Below are 22,428 nucleotides of genomic sequence, written 5' to 3' on the forward strand. Positions count from 1 at the left end.
GTGTAAGAAAGTGGTCCAGGTTCATTTCTCTGCATGTCGCTGTCCAGTTCTCCCAGCACCACTTGCTGAAGAGACTGTCTTTATTCCGCTGGATATTCTTTCCTGCTTTGTCAAAGATCAGTTGGCCATACGTTTGTGGGTCCATTTCTGGGTTCTCTATCCTGTCCCATTGATTTGAGTGTCTGTTTTTGTGCCAGAACCATACTGTCTAGACGATTACAGCTTTGTAATATGTGTTAAAGTCTGGGAGTGTGATGCCTCCAGCTTCAGTTTTCTTTTTCAAGATTGCTTTGGCTATTTGGGGTCTTTTCTGGTTCCATACAAATTTTAAGATTGTTTGTTCTAGCTCTGTGAAGAAGGCTGGTGTTATTTTTATAGGGATTGCAAGCATGCAACTCTTAATCTCAGGGTCATGAGTTCAAGCCCCATGTCGGGCATGGAGCCTATTTAAAGATAAATAAATAAATAAATAAATAAGGAATAAGGAAGATCTGTATAACTTAGAGTGATTTCCAGCTTACAAGTGAAAAAGAAGCAAAGTGCAAAATGTTGTAGTATGATACCTTTTGTGTAAGAAATAGGGGGAGATAAGGGAATATATATATCTGCTTATTTTTGAAAAAATAAAAACATAGAAAGGTTAAACCAGAAAAACGATAAGGTGAATTATTTACAAGAGGTAGAAGAATGGGGTGGAAGGGGAGGTGGTGCCACTAAAAAGTTAGTATACTTTTTGCATAATTTTGACTTTTGAAAGCATGCTAATGCTCTACACATTTAAAAAATTAAATTAAATCAATAAAAATACTACAAAAAAAAATCTCCCAAACTGAATGCAAACAGAAACAAATGAACCCAACTGTATTTCATGTGAACAACATAACCATCCAGAAAGGAGAGGAGTAAGAACTAACTGCAGACCCTCAGCCTGAGGCGGAAGGACCCCTCTCGAACTATTGTTATTAGCTTTGCTTTTTGTAGCACCATGGGTATAGCGATTCTGAAATATTGCTGGGAGCCAGAGTCCTTTGGAAAAAGGGAGCCGTAAATATGGAATGCAGGAAGGCAAGGTAGAACCCCATGGAGTTGGGTCAGAATTGGAAGTCACCACCATGAACCCATGCTTCCATATATGTGTGTGTGTGTGTGTGTGTGTGTGTGTGTGTGTATACACACACACATATACATATACGTATACATATATATTACATATTAGATTAGATATGTATTATATATAATAGATATTAGATTAGATGTATTATATGTGTATTATTTTATGTATAGATACTTTATATATGTATTCTATAGATCATATGTAAATGATACCTACATATTTTTCCCCCTAGCTCTGTCCACTGAAAGGGCCAAGAAACAGTAACATCCCCATAGCAAGGGGGCATACCTAATGCCCAGGTCTTGGTTTCTAACTACCATTCTGCACTAAAAGGAATTGAGATTCCTTGAAAAATGGTTGATTACAGGGCTGGGGCAGAGAACAAGGTAAATTTGGTGTGCCAGAAAGAAAGCATTGCCAAAAATTATGGTGTATGGGGGCGGGGGGGGGGGTGGCGATGTCAAAGAACACAAGAGTCAGCTCAAAGGTGGCCAGATCTGGGCTAATTTCAACATCAAAATAAATAAGGACAGGGGCGTCTGGGTGGCTGAGTTAGTTGGGCGACTGACTTCGGTTCAGGTCATGATCTCACAGTTCGTGGGTTCGAGCCCCGCATCAGGCCCTGTGCTGACAGCTCAGAGCCTGGAACCTGCTTCCGATTCTGTGTCTCCCTCTCTCTGCACCTCCCCTGCTCATGCTCTCTCTCTCTGACTCTCAAAAAATAAATAAATGTTAATAAAAAAAATTTAGAAAAAAATTAATTAATTAATTAAGGACAGTAATGGAATAAAACCCATCGAATAAAATAGGAATCCATGAGTCCAAACTGACACACTAGATAAATCAATGAGGAAGGAGAGCTCTTCTCTGCAATGCAATGCTCACTGATACACAAGGAGAGAGGCTGAAGGTAGAAAATCACCATTTCCAAACTGTCATAGCGAAAATTGAAAACTGTTCAGGCCAGAACCACCAAAGGATATTAACGTACAGATTACTTACATAATATCCCAGCCTGGGTGCATATCCATGATTTGAGCACCAGGATACATCAGACGAATCCAAATTGACAAATAGGAAAGACAAAGCCTGGGAATCACTGCCGGTGAAAGGAGAATAATGAGGCCCGAGGACTAAATGCTATGGAGAGTTCTGAACTGCATCCTGGAGCGGGTACACAATTGCTACAATGGACGTTATTGAGACTCTTGTCAAACTGGAATGTGGAGTATGGATTAGACATGCCTTGTATCAACTTGAATCTTTTAAATTGGATAACCGTTCTGTGGTTATATAAGAGAATAGTCTTCTTGGGGTGTCTGGCTGGCTCAGTGGGAGGAGCATGTGACTCGATCTCAGGGTTGTGAGTTCGAGCCCCATGACGGGTGAGAGATTATTAAAAAATAAATAGATAGGGGCGCCTGGGTGGCTCAGTCGGTTAAACGTCCAACTTCGACTCAGGCCACAATCTTGCGGTCTGTGAGTTCGAGCCCCGCGTCGGGCTCTCGGCTGATGGCTCGGAGCCTGGAGCCTGCTTCCGATTCTGTGTCTCCCTCTCTCTCTGCCCCTCCCCCATTCATGCTCTGTCTCTCTGTCTCAAATATAAATAAACGTTAAAAAAATTTTAAATTAAAATAAATAAATAAACTGTAAAAAAAGAGAGAGAATAGCCTTCATAGGAAATAGTGAAGTATTCAGGGACCTCAGAGCATGATGTATGCAATCTACTCTTATGAGTCATAAGAAAAATAATTATCTATATGTATATACACTGTACCAAATACAATTTTAAATTAAAATTTCCTGGGGCTGGGGCGTCTGCAGTCAGTTAAGTGTCCAACTCTTGATATCAGCTCAGGTCATGATCTCACAGTTCATGGGATTGAGCCCTGCATCAGGTTCTGTACTGACAGTTTGGAGCCTGTTTAGGATTCTCTCTCGCGCTCTCTCTCTCTGCCCCTCCTCCACTTGCGCTCATTCTCTCTCTCTCTCTCTCAAAGTAAATAATCAAACATTTAAAATTTTTTTAAAAAATTTCTGGGGCGCCTGGCTGACTCAGGAGGCAAAGTGTACAACTCTTGATCTCTGAGTTGTGACTTTGAGCCCCACATTGGGTGTAGAGATTACTAAAAAAAATTTTTTTTTTAATTATTAAAAATTTTCATTTAGGGGCGCCTGGGTGGCTCAGTCGGTTAAGCATCCGACTTCGGCTCAGGTCATGATCTCACGGTTCATGAGTTCAAGCCCCGTGTCGGGCTCTGTGCTGACAGCTCAGAGCTTGGAGCCTGCTTCACATTCTGCGTCTCCCTCTCTCTCTGCCCCTTCCCTGCTCATGCTCTGTCTCTCTCTGTCTCAAAAATAAATAAACACTAAAAAAAATTTTTTTTTTTTTAAATATTTTCATTTAGAGGGGCACCTGGGTGGCTCAGTCAGTTAAGCATCCAACTTCAGCTCAGGTCATGATCTCATGGTCCGTGAGTTCGAGCCCCTAGTCGGGCTCTGTGCTGGCAGCTCGGAGCCTGGAGCCTGCTTCGGATTCTGTGTCTCCCTCTTTCTCTCTCTGCCCCTCCCCTACTCACACTCTGTCTCTGAAAAATAAATAAACATTAAAAAAGCTTTTTTTTTTAATTAAAAAAATACACTCTGAAAAGCAGTATGTTGCTATATTTCTTCAAATCTCTCCTCAATTGAGATTGTAACTTGATCTTGGCCAGAAGTCTCTGTATAGACATTGGTTTGGGGAATATTTGCATGTGAATCTTTTCCTTTATGGTCATGCAAACATTTTTTATTTCCTTGTTTCAGTTTCCACATGTATACATTTCACTGTATTCTGAAATAACGTCATACATTCAGAAAGTTGCAAGAATAGCAGTAGAATCCTTGTATACTCTTTACTTAGTGTCACAGGGTATTAACATTTTATCACATTTTTCACTTTTTTATTTTCTGAATTAAAAATTTTTTAGCTTAATGTTTATTTTTGAGAGAGAGAGAGAAAGAGAGGAGAGACAGAGCGCATGGGGGAGGGGCAGAGAGAGAGGGAGAGAGAGGATCAGAAGCAGGCTCTGTCCTGACAGCAGAGAGCCTGATGCGGGGCTTGAACTCACGGACCCTGAGATCATGACCTGAGCCGAAGTTGGAAGCTTAACAGCCTGAGCCACCCAGGCACCCCTAAATTTTTTTAAATGTTTGTTTATTTTTGAGAAAGAGAGAGAAAGCATGCGGGGGGGGAGGGTACGGGGGCAGAGAGAGGGAGAGAGAGAGGATACCAAGGAGGCTCTTCACTTGTCAGCACAGAGCCCGATGCGGGGCTCAAACTCACAAACCCTGAGATCATGACCTGAGCTGAAGTCGGACAGTTAAGCGACTGATTTTTTAAATAAAAAATAAACAAAATAAATATTTTCTGGGACAAAATATTTATTATATGTAACTCCTGTATCAGATTTGAACATGACGTAAAATTTATGAGCCAATTCTGAATCAAAGCACCGGTTTAAAAATAGTAGGAATAATTTCAGTTTGGAGCAAAGTTTCTTTAAATTGGAACTAATTTTTTAAAACATCTAAGAACAACAGTCATTCAAGAAAGGTCAATTAGTTTAGCATTGCTGGCAACAAAATATGCATCATGAGAACATTTTTATTATAACAACACAATTAGGGATTTTGCCAAAATTAAGGCAAACATTAATTTCATGGGATAAATATATAATAATTTATGAGTTGTGTATGATTGTATTATTCCTTCCGAACACTGCAGGCCCGTCGTGAGAATACCCAGGCACGGGCAATGATAAATAATTAAGTTAATTTATGGGGCGTCTGGCTAGCTCAGTCGGTGGAGCATGTGACTTGAATTCAGGGCTGTGAGTTTGAGCTCCACGTTGGATGTAGAGTATTTTAAGTGTATTTTTTTTTTAATTTTTTTTCAACGTTTTTTATTTATTTTTGGCACAGAGAGAGACAGAGCATGAACGGGGGAGGGGCAGAGAGAGAGGGAGACACAGAATCGGAAACAGGCTCCAGGCTCTGAGCCATCAGCCCAGAGCCTGACGCGGGGCTCGAACTCACGGACCGCGAGATCGTGACCTGGCTGAAGTCGGACGCTTAGCCGACTGCGCCACCCAGGCGCCCCTTAAGTGTATATTTTAAGTGACTAAAAATAAAATCTTTGGGAGGTGCCGGGGTGGCTGAGTTGGTTAAGCATTTGACTTCGGCTCAGGTCATAATCTCACGGTTGGTGAGTTCCAGCCCCACGTCAGGGTCTCTGCTGTCAGCACAGACCCCGAGCTGGATCCTCTGTCTCCCCTTTCTCTCTGCCCCTCCCCCACTCATTCTCTTTCTCTCTCTCAAATAAAAAAAGCTATAAAAAATAAAATCTTTGGGGCACCTGGGTGGCTCGGTGGGTTGAATGTCCAACTCTTGATTTCAACCCAGGTCATTATCCCAGCGTCATGGAATCAAGCCCTGCCTCAGGCTCCATGCTGAGAATCCCTGGGTTCCCTCTCTCCCTCCCTCTGCCCCTCTCCCCCCACTTGCTCTATCTAAAATAAAGTAAGGGGTGCCTGGGTGGCTCGATTTGTTACGTGTCTAACTCCTGGTTTCAGCTCAGGTCCTGATCTCAAGGTTCATGAGTTGGAGCCCCCACATCAGACTCTGCGTGCTGACAGTGTAGAGCCTCCTTGGGATTCTCTCTCCTGGGCCCTCCTGTGCTCTCACGTGCTTTCTCTCTCTCTCTCAAAATAAAGAAACTTAAAAAAAAATAATAAAATAAAAAATAAAACAATCTTTTTTTTTTTTTTTTTTTTTTAGAGAGAGAGGACACAAGTGAGCAAGGGACAGAGAGAGAGGGAGAGAGAGAGAGAGAAAAGCAAGGCTCACCCAAAGCAGGGCTCAAGCTCACCGGATGTGGGACCTGAACTCACGAACTGTGAGAACATGACCTGAGCTGAAGTCCGATGCTTGACGAATGAGCCACCCAGGTGCCCCCCAAAAATAAAATCTAAAAAAAAAAAAAAAAAAGACAAAAAACCTTAAGTTAGTTTACCTTGAATATTTTCTTGACTTTAAGTCATACAAAAACCACAGCTTTACCTAATTTTTAATTTTGTCATTAGAAAGTGTATTTGTCAAGGTAAGAGGGTAAAGCATATTTGATAGTTAGCTTCCAAATAACTCAAATATTTCGATATACGATATGTGCGCCTTCGTTTGTACTCTGACCTGGCCCCACAAATACTGGGCGTGGGCCTGTGCCTTCCATCCCTCTGCAGGTAATGATTTTTATTTGGTTTTGGTCCTTTCACCATTTCTATTTGAAAGTATAAATATAGAGGTGTAATGTATAAAATGTTCACCCGCTTTTTTTTTTTTTAAGTTTTATTTATTCATTTTGAGAAAGGGAGAGAGCATGAGCAGGGGTAAAGAGAGGGAGAGAGAGAGAATCCCATGCTGTCAGTGTGGGGTCCGATGTGGGGCTTGAACTCACAAACTTCGAGATCATGACCCGAGCCGAGATCAAGAGTCGGATGCTCAACCGACTGAGCCGCCCAGGCGCCCCAAATGTTCACCCATTCTTACACCAAAAAAATAGCATTGTCTGTATTGTGTTCTATAACTAGCTTTTTAATTTAAAATCGTGTTCTGGCCATCACTTCCTATCAGCATACAGAAATCATTACTCTTTTTAACAGCTGCATAGTACTCCGCTGTGTGGGTTTAAGGATTGTGTATAGGGGGCTCAAAAAGTGAACCCCACTTCAAGTTGGATATGGGAAGGAACAGAGGCTCCCAAGAGGGTCTCAGTCACATGGGGGTGACATAAGGGAAGAGGGCCCCCCCAACACTCATCTTTCGCTATAGCGAGGGTCTCTCATGATCAGATAAATCGGCTTGTGGAAAATTAAAATAAGACCACACGCATGTGTGGAGACTGCCTCCCCAGAAGGGACTGGATGTTTCCAACCTCAGTCACAGGGGAGAGGATGGACCTGAGAAGGGAAACAGGACCTTAGAAAGCGGGGCCTCTCATTCTGTCCCTCTGGGGCCTGAGTGCTGATAGATCTACCCCCGTCTGCGGATGCTTCCGTGATCGCAGCTTTCACAAAGCACCCTGTTGCTCTAGATAATTTCCCGTAGTTTACAAATCCTCTGTAATCTGGCCTCATCCCTCACTAAACCCATCCTTCCCTTGCAGGATACTAACCAACTGCCACTGGTCACCTGCACACAGCATGCTAGGTCACACTGTAAAGATTTTATCTTGAAGTCATCTCTACACCCAATGTGGGGCTCGAACTCACAACCCCGAGATCCAGGGTCGCTGGCTCCACCAACTGACCCAGTCAAGCGGCCCCCACCACCCCCCCCAGGTCACACTTTAAACAGCACACGCCACACCCCGTCCCCTGGTTACCTATTATCATGGTTAAAATGAAGCTAGGTGTCAACTCATCTAGGCGGCCTTCTTTGACAACCTCGGGCCGGGTTCAGTAACTGCCCTGTGTGCATATTTGCGCTCAAGCACTTGGCACGTCGTATTGTAACTGTTGACTTGTGTGTTTCCCTCAGTAAAGTTCCTCAAGAACATGGATCCTGTCTTACTTATCATCCTACCAGGGCGTCTGGGTGGCTCAGTCGATTAAGCGTCCGACTTCAGCTCAGGTCATGATCTCACGGTTCGTGGGTTCAAGCCCCGCTTGGGGCTCTGTGCTGACGGGTGGGAGCCTGGAGCCTGCTTTGGATTCTGTGTCTCCTTCTCTCTCTGCTCCTCTCCTGCTTGTGCTCTGTCTCTCTCTCAAAAATAAATGAACATTAAAAAAAAAAAAAAATGATCATCCTACCTCCAGCTCCACCTTAGCACCTGACACCCAATATCCTGCCCAGAACGATGGGGCGGACAAGGGAACCACCGCAATGCCTCTTTCCTTCACATCAAACCCTCTCTGTCCACACATCTCCTTGACTTTGACTTCCCTGCTGTTATCACTCAGGATGAATTGGAATGTGGCCCTAGAGTCTGGCTTCTCCAACTCATCAGTCCTGCTTCTCAATCCCAGTTCCTCCCACCTACTCCAGAAGATGAGGGAAACAATTCAAACTAGGGGCACCAGGGGGCGCTCTCGGGCAAAGAAGAAACAGGCCCTCTAATCTTGAGTTCCAATCGCATCACATCGGTTGCCATTGCTCAAGAACCCGCAGTGGCTCCCGATTGCCTACTGTCTCTTAAGATCCAGTTCTTCCCCTATGACCTAACTCCACCCCGTCTGTCCAAACTCACACATTACGCACCTTCTACCCTGCTGAATATCTAGCCATGTAACACTCTTTCTTGGGCACCAGCTGTTTACGTAAAGGTGATGCCAACAGGTGATGGTAGTGGCTAAAGCTCTCCTCAAGGCACTCCAAATAAACCTATAATGGAAATGAAAGCAGATATACTTGCCCCATGTCCTAGCCTCCCTTTCAGTCCCAGCCCTCCCCTTGCTCCTGCCACCCGCCCTGCCTGGAAAGATCTCTCCTCACTGCTCCCTCTCTAAATCCAGACTCTTCACAGAAGCCTCCACCGTTCCAGAAAGACTTTCCTGGCTAGTGCAGGCAGAGGTGCACATGGATGTTGCCTTTTCTGAATCCCTGTTGAACATCCTGTTTATACGACCGAATTCAGTGCTCCTCAATCCACTGCCTTTGTTTCCATTATAGGCTTACTTAATTCAGCTGTAAATTGTTACAAGTATAGCACACTGGTTTGTGAGTTAGAGCAGTCTTGGTTCAAAGTTTAGTTCCTTGAGGCGATCAGAAAGTTCTGGAAGTAGGCAGTGTTGATGATTGGATAATACTGGGAATGTACTTAATGCCACTGAATTGCACAATTGGAATGATTAAAAGGGTGAATTTTATGGTATGTGTATTTTACCACAGTAAGATATATATATATATATATATATATATATATATATATATATATACACATATATATATATGTGTGTGTGTGTATTCCCATTGCTCACAGGCTGTGTGAGTTTAGATCATGTCACTCTTTTTTTTTTAAGTTTTTAAAATTTATTTATTTTGGGGGGGGGAGGAGGGGGCAGAGAGAGAGGAGGAGAGAGAATCCCAGGCAGGCTCTGCACTGCAGTGCAGAGCCCAAAGCGGGTCTCAAACCCATGAACCTTGAGATCATCACCTGAGCTGAAATCAAGAGTCAGACGCTAAACTTAAAAGGGGGGTGGGGGGGGGGGTGGGGAGCACCTGGTGGCTCAGTCCGTTAAGCATCAGCTCTTAGTTTCGGATCAGTTCATGATCTCATGGTCTGTGAGTTCGAGCCCTACATCAGGTTCCACACTGATGGTGCGGAGACTGCTTGGGATTCTCTCTTTCCCTCTCTCTCTGCTCCTTTCCTGCTCGTGCTCTCTCTCTCTCTCTTTCAAAATAAATAAACTTAAAAAAAAAAGATGCTTAACCAACTGAGCCACTCAGGCACCCCTAGATCATGTCACTCTTCTTCAGTTTTTTTCATTTTTTTGCAAAGATCAAGATAAATACTGGTGATAAAAATGATCTTGATGTGAAACGTCTAAGTTGTAAAGCACCATATATTAGATATGAGTGGCTTCTTCCCTCATTCTGAGCACTGCTGTGTCCCCTCTGAACAGTCACTGGTTTGGTCACTTGCCCAAGATTAGTTAACGAAGTGGCAGGGCTGTCTCAAAGCCACCCACAGTCAGCGGTTTGAGACCAAAGTTGACAGGCACGCAAAGGGAAGATGCCAGGGGGGAGCGCAGCCCCAGTCTTAAACCTAGTCTGGGGCTTTTTCCTGACTCCAAATTCTGTGTTCATCCTCCAGCCACAGGGGTGTGGCACAGGGAGGCAGGGAGCAGTCTCCAGGCGTGCCTCCCCTCTTCTCTTTCCTCCTCTCTCCTCTCCTCCAAGGTCAGCTGTGTCAACTACAGTGGGGATCACAGGTCCCCACCTCCAGGGCTCCTCCCAGGTGGCTCAGAGGTCTGTGTGGAAGGAGGGGAAAACAAAATGCAGAAGTCGCCTGGAAGAGAAGGCCAGGAGACCCTGGTGGTGTGCCTGGGTCCCCCTTAGGTCTCTCTGCAGTTAGACTAGCTGGCCTTTTCTCAGGGACAACTCAAAGTCAAATTTAAACAGCCCTCTGGGGACATTTCTAGGTGGTGGTATTTTGGGGAGCGGATGTGAACTTCCCTGAGGGGGAGAGGTGTAAGCTCCAGCATCCTGCTCCCATGCCCTCCCCCCCACCCTACCAACTTGCTCCCTTCTCCAAATTTAGGATGAGAGGAGGAAGCAGCAGGGGCCTCAGAAGCCAGAGAACTGAGATCCAGGATTCGGGGGGGGGGGGGGGGGGGGCGGGGAAGGGGATGTGCAAGGAGGCCCTCTTATCACAGCTAACAGGAGTGGGTATTGCAGAGCTAGAGAGAGACCCAGAAACCCCCACTCCTGTCCCGATGCTGAAACCCTGGCCGGAGGGTCCTACTCTTTCCTTGATCCGAGGTAGCTGCGCGCCCAGGAGGCGGCCCCCTGGGGCTCCCCATGCAGCCTCGGCTCTCTCCACCCACTCCCCCAATTCTACTTCCCGCTCCTACTTTCCAGCGCGAGGGGGGCGGGTGGGGTACTGGACTGAATCACGGCTGCCGGCTGCGCTCTGGGAAAGGCCTAGGGACCGACTGGGGCTTCCGGAGAGCTCCCGGGCCCCCGCCCAGAGCCCCTCCCCGGCCCGCGGCTGCCGCCTGAGCATTTAAGGTAATGTTTGGGTTGGTGCGAGCGGCGCCGGATGCCCCGCCTCCCGCGGCCCCCGCTGGGCGAGACCCCGAGAGCAGGGCTCCTGGGACGCCCGGCGGGCTCCCCGGGGCCGAGGCCTGGGTGCTGGAGGGCCGCCAACGTGGAGAGGCCCCTGGGGTCGGAGAGGACGAGGACAGTCACCATTCAGAGGCCTTAGCGGGGTTGGGATGGGAGGGCAGCCCCCCTCCATTCTGGTGGAAGGGTCCCTAGTCCCCAGGAAGCGTCCCTATGCATCCACATCCTCTTTCTCCTTCTCTCCCCCCACTCCCAGCAGACAGGGGGCCGAGAAGAGAGGCCAGCGGCTCCCAGGGGAGTCTCTGGAATGCTGGGAGCCTGGGAACAGGCCGTGCAGTCCCTGGGAAAGCCAGGCTGTGGGAATCCCACCCGCAGCCCCCTCCCCAGGATGGACCACCACCGGATGCCAGAGACCCCAGCTCCCCCACAGGGGGCTTTGTGAGAGTGGAACCCTCCCCCCGTTCCAAGCCCCAGCCTAGGCCGACCCGTAGTTCAGTAGGCCAGCTGTGACGAGGAGTCCCCTCCCCCGCCCTCCGCTTGCCCCGCCGGCTCCAACATAATTCTTGCCATTGTGCCACTCACCCCCTCCCCGCTCCCCTTCTCTAGACCCCTGTACAATGGGGCCTTTGCCGCCTCCAGCACTCAGGGTGGAGATGAACTCACTCAAGGTTTTCCAAGTTTAAAAATAGCCCCTCCCATCCCCCACGCCCAAGTCACCCTCCTCTTCCCCTGCCTTTCTGGGGGCACACCTCAATCCAAGCTGCACCTCCTTCCTCCTGCCCTGGGTCAGGTGCAAAGGACATGTGAGACTGCGTCCGGCCAGGATAGGGGCTGCTTCCCCCCATTCAATCTCTTCCCCCACATCTTCCAACCCAGCCCCCCAGTATCCGGTTTCCTGGCCTGATGATGTCTTCGGCAACAACCGCCCCCCACCCTCTTCCCACCCTATTTTCCACTCCCTCAATGCGGTCTCCTCCCAACTCAGACCCCCATTCTGGAAAAATTCCCCTCCCTTCCCCTCCAAACACTCAAACTGGACCCTATTCTCTGGCCAGGCCAGGGGGTTCCCCAGCCTCTATAACTGCCAAGATTGCTGGGCTGCCCCCCCCCCCCCACCCCCAGTTCCTTCCTCATTGCAGCTGCAAACTTGTCTTTATCAGCTTCCTTCCTCTGCCCAGCCCCCCCTTCTCCTATCTTCCTCCCAGTCAAGCCCCTCAACTAGAGGGTTGGGTGGAAGGGCCACCGTGCCCACTGTGCTGAGAGAGGACTCCTAGGTTAGAATCTTGCCCCGGTGGCCCCCTGGGCCAGGCCCATCCTTGTCTTTTTACCTCCCCATCTGCTACACTGCGGCCGGGGCCTCACTCTTCTCCACTTTAACTTACACTGAAACGAAAGCCCCACCCACCCTGGAGACCAGACCATGGCCACCACCCCACCCAGCCTCAGTTTCTCTGCCTGTGGTCAGACCCATGCCAGGGAGACACAAAGAGGACATTCTACACGGTGGGACACCTCATCTCCGAGTAGCCTGGGCCTATCATGGGGGTGGAGGAAAGCAGCCTTCCTACCCCTTCCTTCTGGAGAGAAATACACAAAGAATTAGGACTCTGGTCCCGGGCTGCTTTTTGTCTTGGCCTACATTCGAGTAAAGCTGCTTCCAACGCAGCCCAGGTGTCTCTGCCCGTGGCCACCGCCTCCTTGATCCCTCTCCAGCTGGGTCACAGTCCTCTCTTGCTGAAAGTTCTTCCTCTGCTGCCTTCTCTCCTCCCTGCCATTACTGCAGCTCCACTTTCTGGCATCTTCGAGGAGCCGGAGGGCTGATACTCTCCACCTTCTGTTCTCTCTACCCTGTTCTCCTGCCTTCACTGCCCTTTCTTCTTGTTTCCGTGCCCCTTTGCATCCTCTCCAAGGTCCTGATCTCTCTTTGGTTTGGAATCTCAAAGTGCCCCCATCATGAGCCCATCCCAAAGCTGCCTGCCCCCTGACCTCTACCACCCACTCCCTGGCAGCCCAGGTCGCCCCCAGGCTGCCGGCTTCCTTAAAGGACAGTCTTTGTGCATGTTTGGTGGAGGCACACTGGGAAAGGATGTCACCCTGGGCTCTAACCTCATTTCCCCTTCGACGCTGAGGCAGCTCCTCTACCCCCACCTGGCCGCACTCTGCTCAGGGCGGAAGAAGAATTCCGAACTGACTGTCCTTGGTGGCTAGCTGGCTTTGTTTGCAGGCAGAGAGGAGAATGATTAGTTAATGGTGTTAAGTGAAGGGAAGGGAGTGGGGGCGGGGAAGCGGAGCTCCCTGCCCAGCTCTGGCTTGTGGGGTGGGGGAGGCAAACAGCATCCTTCAGCCATTCCTGCTCCTTCCCCCGTAGCCGAACAAACTCATCCATTCCACTCCGGGCCCCGGGGCCAGTCCATACATTCACTCCTGGGGGATGCGGAGCCACGGTCCTCCGGTCCTCCGCTTGGCCTCTCCCCCTAGGCTCCAGGCCCCACGCCCCTGCCCTGGCCGGCTTGGCATTGCTTCTGGCTGGAGACTGATGAAGGGAGAGGAGGGGTCAGCAAGGTTCCAAAAAACCGAGGCTCATGTGGTTTGCCAGTCATCTCTGCGTCATCAAAATACCAGCCCGGAGCATTCTCTCAAGTCACCTGCCCATCTCTAGCGTTTGCTGCCTCACGCTGCTCCTCCCCCAGCCCGCTGAGAGGCTGCTCTGCCAGGCGACCGGCCTCCACCCCAAAATCCAGACCTCTATTTGACCCTCTCCCTGGAGTCCCAGCAGATGTGATGCTGGGGTCTCTAAGAGGCAGGAGCCCATCCCACTCCCCAGAGCCCGAGTTCAAGGGGCCAGAAGACCTGGGTGTGGGAAGAGGGGGAGCTTGCTGTGTGGAGGGCTGCCTGCGATCAGACCGGATTCCCCCTCCACGCTTCCACCCCCAGCTGCGGAGCCAGTCCACAGGGGGCCTGGGGTTGTGCTGTTGGTGGTGGTGAAGGGCGGTGGGGGGGGGGGGGACGGGGAAAGCCCCGCTTCAGGGGGTCCTTTCAACCATCAGGACAGCAACAGGTTTTCAGAAGTCAACTGGAGACGTCGCACCCATGAACCCTTCCTTCTCCCTCTTTTCTTTATTCAGGAGAGGGGAAACTGAGCCCCAGCTGGGCTCATTGAGTGAAGAGGGCAAAAGCAGAATCTTCAAGGCCCGGACTCGGTTCCGTGTGAAAGCCTTGGGCCTGTGAATTCAGCCCCCCTCCCTCTTCCGCTCTTCAGACTTGCGGGGGCTTGGGTTCGAGGGGGGAGCCCACGGGGCACCGTCTCCACTCCTCAGTGCGGGTACCTCCGGGTCTGCGGGCCCCGGCCCGGGGCTCTTCCCTCAAAGCGACCAGCACTGCGAGGCTTGGGGGTGGGCGAGGCCTTGGGGGTAGTGTCAGGCCGGCGGCAGCCGCAGTGGTGCAATATTTCTGGGAAGCCGCCGCGGCCGGCCGGTTTCTCGGTGGCAGGGGTCCGGCGGGGTGGAGGAGGAGGCGGGCAGAGGCGCCTGCACGGGAGGCCCCCAGCGGGGCGCCGGAGGACCTGGTCTGCTGCTCCTCCGCCCGGCCGTCCCGGTAGGGGCCGAGCGGGGCCGAGCGCCGCCGGTCCTGAGCCGGCGTGACTCGGGGCGTCCGGGCCGACCTCCCGTAGCCGCCGCCTCGGCCAGTCAGCGCGGCCTCGAGACACCTGTCACTGCCCCCTCGCCCGACCCGAGCCGGCAAGGGGGGCTGGGCGCCGGGCCCGGCCTAGCCGGGCGCGCGGCTCCGCGCAGCTCCGGGCCCGCCCCCGTGGAGCGGCGGCGGGGGCGGGGGGCTGCGCGGGGCGGGGCGGGCCGGGCCCCCTCCCCCGCCCCCCTGACGTCAGCCCCCGGCCGCCGCCGGCTGGCTCACTAGGCGCTCGCCCTCCGGCCGGGAAGCATGGGGCCGTCCGGGCTCGTCTGCGCCCTCCTGCTCGCCGCCTGCTGCTGCTGTCGCCGCGCCGCGGGTGAGTGGCTTCGCAGGGGGCCCGCGCCCCCGAGCGGCCCGGGCCAGGGGTCTTTGGCGGAGCGCGCCCGGGGAGCGGAGCCGGCGGCGCGGCGCCGGTCGGGGCTTTGCGCCCCGGCGTGCGCTCCTCCTGCCCGGCGCCTTGCGCGCGTGCAACTCTTCTCCGCGGCCAGTTTGCAGTCTCGATCCTAGAGTATCCCGGGGAGGAGGACGCGGGGAGGAGGCTGCTGCCCGGAGCCGGAGGGGGTGGAGCCGAGCCTCTCGGGGGAGCTGGGGGAGAGCTTTTTGCCTCAGGTGCCCACTCTGGGGGCCCGCGGCTGGAGCGGCGGCGGGAGGCGCCGCTGGAGCGCATCCCCAAATCCCCGATTCTGCGCCCGCCTGTTGCTGGAAAAGGCGGCTTGCTTAGCGGGAGGGGGCGCGCCGACGCCTCCTCTCCGGCCTGGGCTCCGAGCCAGGCTGGAGGTGAGCGAGCGGGGGAGGGACGGCGGCTCCCGCCCGAGCAAGGGCGTTGGCAGGGGCTGGGGGGCGGCGTGGGTCGCCTCGCGCCTGTCCCGGTGAGGGGATCCCAGGTGGCAGAAGCGAGGGCTCGAGGGTGCCCAGGGTGGAAGCGCCCAGAATTGTTACGCCTCCCGGAGTGGGAACCACGTTCAGGTGGGAAGAGCGCCCCTGCACCTCGGAGTTTTTCTCTGGAACTGCCTGGGAGCCGGGCGCTCCCGGGTCCACGCTGCCCTTGTATGGCCTGCAGCGGTGTCGCGTGTTTCTCTTGGCTCCCTTTCCCGGGTCCCAGCCGCTGTCCGGCTGGGGAAGGGGAGGGCTAGGCAATACCCAGCTCGCTGGCCTCATGCCCGGTGCCTACAGTGTCCCTGGGGTACCCCAGGCTGCTGCCTCCCAGGCTGACTGTGTTTCTGGGGAAAGGGCTAAATTGGGCTCCACAGCTGCAGCCAATCTAGCCCCGCCCTGCCCCGCTCCTCTCGCTCCGGGGAAACGGAGTCAGGGACGCGAGCGAGGCCTCTGCTGTGGGCTGAAGACCGCTCCATCTGCCCTCCTTGTCTGGGCGCCAGCCCCGGGGCAACAACCCAGGCATCCCTGAGGCCAGCCAGATGGTATTGAGTGACATCACCTCCTCACAGGGCAGGCAGCACGCTGGCACCACTGACGTCACTCTTGCTCACTGCCTGGCCCTCACCCTGACCCCTGGGGGACATTCTGACCCCTTCGTGCTCACGAGACTCCCAGGCTGGGGGGTCCCCTGAGCGTGTGGGATGTCCACAGAGGTACCGCTTTGGGAGCCTGAGATGGGAGCTTCTGGCCGGGGTTGGCTCGCTGCGTCTTGTGGGAAATTTGGGGAGGGCTTTTTTGGGGGGCAGAGTAGTGAGGTCTTCCCCGCGGTGTGGGGACACAAAGGGGCCTGTGTGCCCCAGCCTGGCACATGCCTTGCATTCCCACACTCTGAGCTCACTGGGAGTGGAGGGGGCCTGGAAGGAAAGGGGCCTTCCTCTTGGCCCACCGCCTGGGTTGCCCCTCTGCCAGCCTCGTCTGGAAGGTGCCTGGTGCTCAGGGTCTCCTCCTGCGATGACCAGAGACAGTCCCCCCCCCCCGACTCCCCTGAACTGGGGGAGAGGGCGGCCTGGGGCAGCCGGTAGAGAGGGGTTGAGGCTCAGGAGGGCAGGGCCCTCTCCCGGAAGAAGAGCTGCAGGGAGCCGGCTGGGAGGGGAGGCCACGGGGAGCAGCTGGAGCTGACACCACCGCTGGGATGTCCCCTCCCGCACCCCAGGTGTGCCTGGAGAGGCGGAGCCCCCCACCCCCGAGCCCCTGGAGGTGGAAGTTGGCGGCACAGCCCTCCTGAAGTGCGGCCCCTCCCACTCCCCGGGCAACTTCAGCCACGTGGACTGGTTTTCTGTGAGTGCGTGGACAGGGTGGCAGGGTGGCAGGGTGGGAGGCTGTCCCCCTCCCGCAGCCCCAGGACCCTCCCCTCCCCTCCGTCACCCCTCCTCAGGTCCACAAGGAGAAGCCGACTCTCATCTTCCGCGTGCGCAAGGGCCAGGGCCAGAGCGAACCCGGGGAGTACCAGCACCGGCTCAGCCTCCTGGACAGAGGGACTACTCTGGCCCTGGCGCACGTCACCCCCCACGACGAGCGCATCTTCCTGTGCCAGGGCAAGCGCCCTCAGTCCCAGGAGCACCGAATCCAGCTCCGCGTCTACAGTCAGTGCCCCGTCCGTGCCTCGCGGGCGGTGTGGGTCGCGGGAAGCGGTGTGGGTCGCGGGAAGCCGTGTGGTCCCACGCCCCTCCTCTCCTTCCCTTGTAGAAGCCCCGGAGGAGCCGACCATCCAGATCAATCCCTTGGGCATTTCAGTCAACAGCGAGGAGCCCGAGGAGGTGAGCCACGCCAGGGTGGCCTGGCGGGGCCTGGTGGGGCCCGAGCGGCAGCGAGACTCACGGCCTGTCCCCCTCAGGTTGCTACCTGCGTGGGGAGAAATGGGTACCCCGTTCCTCAAGTCATCTGGTACAAGAATGGGCGGCCCCTGAAGGAGGAGAAGAAACGTGAGTGCAGCCCCGTCAGCCCTTGAGGGCCCTGCTTATGGTGCCACCACCTTGCCTTTCGTCGGACCTTGGTTTTTTGAAGCACACAAGCGAGGCCTGGAAACGTTCTCGTGAGGATGTAAACGACCCAGGAGATCTAGAAGGAAAATTCCCTTCTCGCCCCACATCCCCTCCCGGAAAGTAATCTCTGCTGTCAGTTGAGTGACATACCCAGTGGGTATGGTGTAGTCAGGCTGGCCGTTCACTACCCCCGTGGGTGGGCGTCTGGAGCGTTTGCTGAGGGGCATGGGTCAGTCACTGCGGCATTCCTGGCGCGCGCCCTGGTGTGCGCGCGCACCCGCGCGCCCCTAGAGCAGGTGGATAACGAGCAGTAAAGCTTCGGAGGTGAAGAGTCGCGGCTCCCGTGGTGCCTGGCCTTCTGCGGAGGCGGGGGTCCCTCCGGGAGCCCCCTCCCGTAGCCCCTGCGACCAGGGGGTGGGGGCCGAGGCCCAGCCTCTCTCCCCTTCCTCCCTGCCCAGGGGTCCACATTCAGTCGTCCCAGATCGTCGAGTCGAGCGGCCTGTACACCCTGCAGAGCGTTCTGAAGGCCCAGCTGGTTAAGGAAGACAAAGACGCCCAGTTTTACTGCGAGCTCAACTACCGGCTGCCCAGCGGGAACCACATGAAGGAGTCCAGGGAAGTCGTCGTCCCGGTTTTCTGTGAGTCCCCGTCACAGCCCTGGGCTGGGGCGGGTGGAAAAGTCAGGCCGCTCCCCGGCGCGGGGACGGCTCGCGGGCTGACGGCCGCCGCCCCCGTGCCCCCCTGTGCTAGACCCGGCGGAGAAAGTGTGGCTGGAAGTGGAGCCCGTGGGCGTGCTGAAGGAAGGGGACCGCGTGGAAATCAGGTGTCTGGCTGACGGCAACCCCCCCCCCCACTTCACCATCAGCAAGCAGGTGCGGAGGGCGCCCGCGCTGGGTGCACGCGGGCTGCGAGAGTGGCTGGAGGCGCACGCTGCTCACCCCCTCGCTCTCCCCCAGAACCCCAGCACCCAGGAGATGGAGGAGAAGGCAACCGAGGACAACGGGGTCCTGGTGTTGGAGTCCGCCCAGAAGGAGCACAGTGGGCTCTATCAGTGTCAGGGCCTGGACCTGGAAACCATGGCATCGCTGCCGAGCGAGCAACAGGAGCTGCTGGTGAACTGTGAGGGCCCCGGGGCCCCGGACGGCGGGGGTGGGGGGCAGGCGGGGGGCAAGCGGGAATTTTGCCCAGGCTGACGCCCTTGCCGTGTCCCCAGATGTGTCTGATGTCCGGGTGAGCCCTGCGGCCCCGGAGAGCCGGGAGGGCGGCAGCCTCGCCCTGACCTGTGAGGCAGAGAGTAACCGAGCCCTGGAGTTCCAGTGGCTGAGAGAAAAGGTACTCAGGCGGGCCTGGGGCTGCGGCGCGTGGGGGGCCGTGTGGCTGTGAGTGACCCACCGACCCCTCTCTCCCCCCAGACAGGCCAGGTGCTGGAGAAGGGGCCTGTGCTCCGCTTACACAACCTGCAGCGAGACGCGGGGGGAGGCTACCGCTGCGTGGCCTCCGTGCCCGGCGTCCCGGGCCTGAACCGCACTCAGCTGGTCCGCGTGGCCATTTTTGGTGAGGCCCTCTGGGCAGAGACCGGGCGGCCCGGGAAGCTACCCCCGGCTGGGTGGTTTCGAGCTCTTCGAGGACGAAAGGCCACCGGCCGCCCCGGGATGCTCTGGCGGGGAGGGGGAGGCAGGCCAGCGGAGTTGGCCGCCACACCTGTCCCCCTCCCTCTCTAAGGGTCCCCGTGGATGACATCAAAGGAAAGGAAGATGTGGGTGAAAGAGAACACAGTGTTGAATCTGTCCTGTGAAGCGTCGGGACATCCCCGGCCCTCCATCTCCTGGAGCGTGGACGGCACGGTGAGCCCACCTCCTTTTCCCCTGCTCAAGCACCCCTGCCCCAGGCTCTGCTGCGGGGACCGGGCCGGGCCCCTGAGCTCCGCCTCCTTCCTTACAGGCCCATGAACAAGACCAAGATCCGCAGAGCGTCCTGAGTGTCCTGAATGTCCTCGTGACCCCAGAGCTGTTGGAGACAGGTGCAGAGTGCGTGGCCTCCAACTTCCTGGGCAGAAACACCACCACCATTTTCCTGGAGCTGGGTACGGGCCTCGTCCGTCCTCGGTGTGGCGGGGTGTGGCGGGCACGGGCACGAGCTTGTGCTTTTCTTAACCCGCCTTTCGATCCGTTTAACCACAGACTCAAACAGAACCACTGGCCCCAGCACCTCCACTGTCGGTCCTTACACCAGAGCCAACAGCACCTCCACAGGTGAGCAGGCAGTCTGGGCTCCAGAACGGGGGGCCGCGAGGCTGTGCCAGGGCACCCTTATCCTGCCCTGTCCCTGCCCGGGGAGCCCCGGGCTGGGTGGGGCAGTGGTGGAAGCGTGGCCACCTGGGGCCGGGAGTGACTAGGAACATCTCTGTGGGACAGAGAAGAAGCTGCCGGAGCCCGAAAGCAAGGGCGTGGCCATCGTGGCCGTGACCGTGTGCGTCCTGGTCCTGGCCGTGCTGGGTGCCGTTCTCTATTTCTTCTACAAGAAGGGCAAGCTACCGTGCGGGCGGTCGGGCAAACAGGAGATGTAAGCATGGCACCCCGCGCCCTCGGTCCCCCCGCCCCCCGTCGTGCTACCCAGCTTGTTGCCTCCGCGGGCACATTCCCTGCCTGCTCGAGTACCCGCTCACCCCTTAGGAGCAGGAGGGGGACGCTGTGTGAGTGCTCCCTGCTCTCCTGCCCGCTGCATTCACCCACGCCTTCTCCCTTCCATTCACTGCGTGTTTCCCTTCCCTGAGCTGGCCCCACAGCACCTGCCTAAGAGCCCCATCACCCAGTCCAGCGTCTTTCCCAGCGACCTTCCCTTCCCTTGCCCCTGAGTTGCCAACTTCTTGCCTCCCTCCCTCCTCCCAGCACGCTGCCCCCGTCTCGTAAGAGCGAATTTGTAGTTGAAGTTAAGTCAGATAAGCTCCCAGAAGAGATGGGCCTCCTACAGGGCAGCACCGGTGACAAGAGGGCTCCAGGAGACCAGGTAGGAGGCAGTTCCTGCGGCCAGTGCCTGACGCCTCTCCAGGGATTGGGAGCCGCGGGGGCTAATGGCTCTCGTCCCCTGAACACTCTCTCTCCCTTTCCTCCTCCTCTACTGGAGACTGGGAGCAGGCCCATCTTGCCTTCCTAACACTAGTCCCAGGTTGGTAGGGCGAGGAGAGTGGCCGGGGGACCGTGGACAAGGGGTAGCTCCCGGGACTAACAGCACACACTCTGCCCTGTCACCGCCACCTTTCCCCGAACAGTGCCGTGGCTCAGGTCACCGAGCTCGGTGTGGCCAGTCCAGTTCGGAGCCTAGGCCCTCCTGCCCCGCCCCCTCCCACCGCTTCCCTCCACGCCTCGTCCATCAGCTTTGGCTTCGGTCCCTCATCCCTTCAGCGCTCCCACCCCAGACGCCAACGCGGTCCCCCCACGCTCCCCTTACCTCTCTCCTCTTCACCTACTTCTAGGGAGAGAAATACATCGATCTGAGGCACTAGCCTGCTCATCACACTGAGTGCCCTTCCCGCCTGGAACACTTCCTGCTCCCTGCTTACCCTCTCCCAACACTCAGGATGATCGCCAAAGCCTCTAAAGCGGGGCAGGAGAAGGTCCCTACTCCAGCTGGCCTGCAGACCCCATTTCTGAGGGAAGGGCCGTCGGGAGAAGGTCCTCTTCAAGGACCGACCCACTGCGGTCTCGGTTGGGTGAGGCTCATCCCAGGGAGGGGGCCTCAGTATCCCGGGAGTGGGAAGGAGCTTCTTGCAGACCGCGTTTTCTCTGTAGACATATTGTGGATGTATATACCTGTTTTCTACCAGCAGCCAAGTTAGGTAGTCTGTTTATCTGGAGCTGGTTTCTGCCCCAAAGGCTGGCGTCCTCATTCGGTTGTGTCACTGAGGTGAGGACACACTGAGCCCAGGCCCCTCTCTGCTGAAGTATGTTGCTCACACCGGTTCTGGAGAGTATGTACCCCAGCATTCATTACAAAGCAGCTGCCTGCCTGCCGCGGGAGGCCCTTTTGTGACCCACCTCTCTGGGAAGAAGCCAGGACTGGTGTTGTTCCTTAGATCTTGTTGTCCCTGCAGGGAGGAAGCTGGGCAGTTTTCCAGAGTTAGGCCATTGTGCCCAAACCCCCTGCGTTAATTTGGCTCCCATTGTCCTGTCGGGGGGTCATGTAAGACTGAAAGGTGGGGTTAGGGGACAGCCATGAGGTCCAGACTGTCCTTTATGACGATTAAGACTGTAACTCTACAAGCACCAAACTTCTATAAAGTGAGCTAATGGCCTTAAACCCTGGGAGAAGGGCCTTCCCTAATGGGAGAATGGTACTTAGGGATGAGAGCTGGCCTGGCTGGAGCTTTGGGGTGTGAACGTGTATCTGTGTGTGCGCACCTGTATGTATATGTGGTTTCATTAGGTTGTGTGTAAATTTGCAAATTTCCTCTATGTATGTATATATATATATATATATATATGTATATGTAAGAAAAATAAAGCTTAACTGTCCCAGAAATCTCACCCCGTTTTTTATTCATCATGGGCACCACCGCAGCCTGGGGTCTTCACAACTGGAATCGTACCGAACAGAACACAAAACCCTTCACATTTAGGAACGGGGACCAGAGGTTCCCTCTGCTTCTGAGCAAACAGCTCCTGCTCCACCACAGAGGATAATCCCCCTGCCTCTCAGCAGCAAGGCCGCCTCGCTCTAAGGCAGCTCTCAGGGCCCGGCAGGCTGTTGGCAAGGAGGAGCTATCAACTTTTTTCTAGGCTTTCCAGCAGCTCGGACTTGCCTTGAGGTAGCAGCAGACTCACCACGATGACTGTGCGGGCCTGGTCTTTCACTCTCCCACCCCCACGGAAGGGCAAGAACTCCAGGCTG

The 22,428-nt window shown here is 54.9% G+C and overlaps 2 protein-coding genes across 4 annotated transcripts in view; one reads left to right on the forward strand and one right to left on the reverse strand.

The window, feature by feature from the left end:
- Positions 1–14,810: 14,810 nt before the first annotated feature.
- On the forward strand, positions 14,811–22,018 carry MCAM (melanoma cell adhesion molecule). Of its 2 annotated transcripts, XM_060605015.3 has the most exons (16): positions 14,811–14,939; positions 16,713–16,837; positions 16,935–17,142; positions 17,246–17,316; positions 17,394–17,481; positions 18,000–18,179; positions 18,292–18,413; positions 18,498–18,660; positions 18,755–18,873; positions 18,954–19,095; positions 19,264–19,385; positions 19,483–19,624; positions 19,722–19,793; positions 19,956–20,103; positions 20,430–20,547; positions 21,014–22,018. In XM_060605015.3, the coding sequence occupies exons 1-16, from the start codon at positions 14,873–14,875 to the stop codon at positions 21,041–21,043; spliced, it is 1,917 nt and encodes a 638-aa protein (XP_060460998.3). In that variant the 5' UTR covers positions 14,811–14,872; the 3' UTR covers positions 21,044–22,018. The 2 variants fall into 2 exon arrangements, with proteins under 2 accessions (XP_060460998.3, XP_060460999.3); XM_060605016.3 differs by lacking the exon at positions 20,430–20,547.
- CBL (Cbl proto-oncogene) overlaps positions 21,749–22,428 on the reverse strand; it is an 84,811-nt gene continuing 84,131 nt past the window's right edge. The window contains exon 17 of one of the 2 annotated variants that reach the window (XM_060605012.3): positions 21,749–22,425. In XM_060605012.3, coding sequence (XP_060460995.1) covers positions 22,388–22,425 — 38 coding nt within the window. In that variant the 3' untranslated portion in view covers positions 21,749–22,387. The other variant, XM_060605011.3, reaches the window with a different exon arrangement.

The sequence above is a fragment of the Panthera onca genome, chromosome D1 (assembly GCF_046562875.1).
Source record: "Panthera onca isolate mPanOnc1 chromosome D1, mPanOnc1 haplotype 2, whole genome shotgun sequence".
Classification (NCBI taxonomy): Eukaryota; Metazoa; Chordata; class Mammalia; order Carnivora; family Felidae; genus Panthera; species Panthera onca.